This window comes from Otolemur garnettii, unplaced genomic scaffold, assembly GCF_000181295.1.
Source record: "Otolemur garnettii isolate 467f Iridium unplaced genomic scaffold, OtoGar3 scaffold00268, whole genome shotgun sequence".
In the NCBI taxonomy this organism is placed as follows: Eukaryota; Metazoa; Chordata; class Mammalia; order Primates; family Galagidae; genus Otolemur; species Otolemur garnettii.
Window position 1 is genome coordinate 77350 of NW_003852663.1, and position 3366 is coordinate 80715.

Consider the following 3366-nt stretch of genomic DNA (forward strand, 5'->3'; position numbering starts at 1 on the left):
CAAGGACTAATGTTTTGATTGAAGGAAGGGAAAGGGGCCCAGAAAGGGAGAGGTGAGAAAAAGAGAGTGAATAACTGAAAGAGGACAGACAGGTGCAAGCCGGGAGACGAAAAGTGCACTGGGTGGGAAGCGGTAGAAAAGCCATTTTACATAATTCCTCATTCCAGGGGCCGCTCAGTGACTGAACTCAAAGCACAATCTACCTTCTTCCCATTTAAAAAGATTTGGAGTTTCTTTCTCAGCTGAGGGCTTCCTTTAACTTCGAGACTTTTTTGGCCTGTGAGGAGCAAGCGTAGGGCATTAGGACCCAGCGATAGTTGTAGTGAGAGTGGTTGAATCTCGATCTCTCAATTTTTCTCTCGAGCTCCCTCCTCTCCCTTTGTCATTCTAGCTGCCTGCTGCCTCCGCAGCGTCCGTCCTGCTCTCGCTGTGCTAACTGCCTGCGCCTTGGACAGACCCGGTGCGCAAAGCAAAAGGATTAGTTGGGACCCGCCTTGGTGAATCCTCATGGCATCCCCTAGAACCGTAACTATCGTGGCCCTCTCTGTGGCCCTGGGACTCTTCTTTGTTTTCATGGGGACCATCAAATTGACTCCCAGGCTCAGCAAGGATGCCTACAGTGAGATGGTAAGTGAAGCAAACGGGCGATGAGGAGCGCACCCCCATGGGACTGCCAGCACCTCTCCCCTTCTTTCTTTTCAGTCTCTGGTCCCAATCCCTTAACCCCTACCCGACCCCGGACCCTTCCTTCTCCCCAACAACTTTGCAGCTCAGAAGGAGCATCTGGGCAAGAGCGCTTTCATTTGTTGGGCATGCTGTTCTGGAGCTACGGAATGCCAGTTGGGGGAGGGGCTGCCCAGAGAGTACCCCTAACCCCAGGTAAAGCATAAGGCTGAGACCTGAAGCACCTGTCATTGGCAGGAGCCCTTCCCTCTTTCCAGCACACACCCAAAGTCTGGGCAACCAATCTGCAAGTGTGATTCATTCCCTCGGAGCTAAGAGTTTAGCAAGCTGAAGAGTTTATTTATTTTAGGGCAGAACAAAGGGGACGGAGGGAAAGAGCTGGGGTGAATGGGCTACTAAAACAAGCAATTTGTAGGGGCTGGCTAGGAATTCCTCGTCCCAGGCAGTGAGCTGATAGTATTCCTCTAGCTGCCTGGATATGTATTTGGATCCTTAAGACAAAGCAGTGGTGGCCCAAATAAAGGTCATTAAGCTCCTGCTTCTTCCTCTTCTCTCGCAGGAGACCTGGATGTTTTGTTTTATTTTGTTTTGTGTGTAGACTAATTTACAAAATCTTTAAAGTCTGCCTTTCCTCTCCTGCAAAACAGTCCATAATTTCCACATTGCCTCCTGTGGACACCCAAGGCCAGGCCCTCTGCAGGTTTTCCCCTCTGCAGAGTTGGAATCACCAAAGGTGACCAGCCAAAACATCTCTGCAACCTGGGGGCTGGGCTGCTTTCCCTAGTTGGGCGTGATGAGGACTTGCTCTTATGCTGTGGAATACTAGAAGGTAGCGAGGGTTGTTTCCAGCATTTTCGGTCTCTGGTCTCTCCCCCGTCACTTGCCTCTTCATTTCCCCACCCCAGCTGAAGGGACCCTGTTTCTGGAAGCCTGTGCCAGACTGCCAGTAATGGGAGGGAGCACATTACTGGACTCTCAAGGTCAAGAAGGAAAGGAGCTTAGGGGAGGAACAGAAGAGGAGAGAGAAAAAAGAGGCAAAAGGGACTCCCTGTTAGAGCTGAGGCAGGGAGGAATAGCTTCACACGTTAAGAGAAATTAATAGCTCTCCTGAAACCACTGCAGAGCTTTCCAGGGCCCCTTAACGTGAGCTGCAAATGGATGGAGACTGGAAAATTGTGGACATTCAGAAAATATTTGCAGGCATCTCTGGCTTCTGTCTTGGGGTTTGAGCTGGAGCTTTCTGTTTCTTCCGTACCACAGGATCACCCTGGGGTGGGGGAGGGTGGCTGGGACTCGAGCGTTTAGGTCTGGCCCCAGTAGCAGATCCTAATATACTTCTCTTTCTCCCCACCCCTCCTCCCAGCATGTTTGACCAGATGGAATTGAAATCAGGTCAAAATGAGTATCCAAGGCAGCCTGCGTTGGGGAGAGGAGGGGCCGGGTGGGGTAGCAGTAGCGACCTAAGGGCTTGAAGAGTTTGGGGCAGAAAGACAGGATGGAGGGGAAATGGCATTATATTTTTGCCTTGGCAGTAGTAGTTTGGTGTTAAGAGTATAAATAAATAAATATGTCCTTGCTTTACTTTTTATATGGATATTTTATATATTTCTGTGTGTACACCATAGCATTTGTAAGCTTTCCCTTGTCTCAGGGACATAGTACCTTTCTATAGTATACTCCTTGCCCTCCAGACCCTGGTCAGCTGCTTTAGAGTCCCTCCAAGCTGTACCCTACAGTGTTAGGCTCTGTAGTCAATCCAACTAAGATGGAGTCACCGGGAAGCTTCCTATCAGCTTGGCAGGAGCTTAAAAGGAAGACCAGCCACAAATGGGTTTACAGTAGGCTTCTTCTAGGGAATGGAGCTGTCTATTGTAGCCTACTGAAAGGTAGAAGAAACAAATATGAAGATTTCATATCATACATAGGAACATATCTAAATAGGTATAATCTAATACATTAATTAGTATAGAACCATTGTGTATGTATGTGCATGTGTACACACTTCTGTACTTCTGTGCTCAGGGGCATCTGGAGGGAATGGAAAGACTAACTAGGAGGTAGACATCACACTGGTTTGAAGCTTGAAGAGATTTTCAGACTGCCCTTTTCCAGGGTCCCCTTCTGCACTGAGCATCCAGCTGTAGACTGGAGATAGCTCTCTAGCATAAAGCCTACTGCATAGTGCCTGGTTAGCCCAACTTTATTCTTTTTTAAAAAAAATTTAACCACTATATGATTATGGCACCAACTTTATCCTTGAACTACTAGGAAGGGGAAGAAATTCAGTTCTAGCACGAAGAAGGTGCTCAATATATTTGTGGAATAGATGAGTGAATGAGTTGATATAGCATTGCCTTGAACTAGTCACCACCCTTCAGATTTCTCTGGTTGGTTCCTGATTATGCAGTTCAGTAGCCATTTCTTGCTTTTTAGAAGAGGACCACAAATCTCTCAGAACCTCAACCCTGCATCAGCTAGGATGATTATCTAAGATTTTCTGTTTTCCATTTAGGAATGATTACTCTGCATTGGTGGGGTTAGTCATGTATTGACTGCAGTGGCATTTCTTTTAAGATCTTGAAGTATTGGCTCGGCGCCTATGGCTCAACCGGCTAAGGCGCCAGCCATGTACACCTAAGGTGGCGGGTTCGAATCCCCAGCCCGGACCCGCCAAACAACAAT

The 3366-nt window shown here is 47.8% G+C and overlaps 1 protein-coding gene across 1 annotated transcript in view; it reads left to right on the plus strand.

Moving 5' to 3' along the window:
• Positions 1-343: 343 nt before the first annotated feature.
• Positions 344-3366, plus strand: part of TMEM35A (transmembrane protein 35A) — a 21347-nt gene continuing 18324 nt past the window's right edge. Inside the window, exon 1 of the mRNA XM_003802958.1 lies at positions 344-627. Within this exon, the coding sequence (XP_003803006.1) occupies positions 508-627 (120 nt within the window). The 5' untranslated portion in view covers positions 344-507. The remainder of the gene's footprint in view (positions 628-3366) is intronic.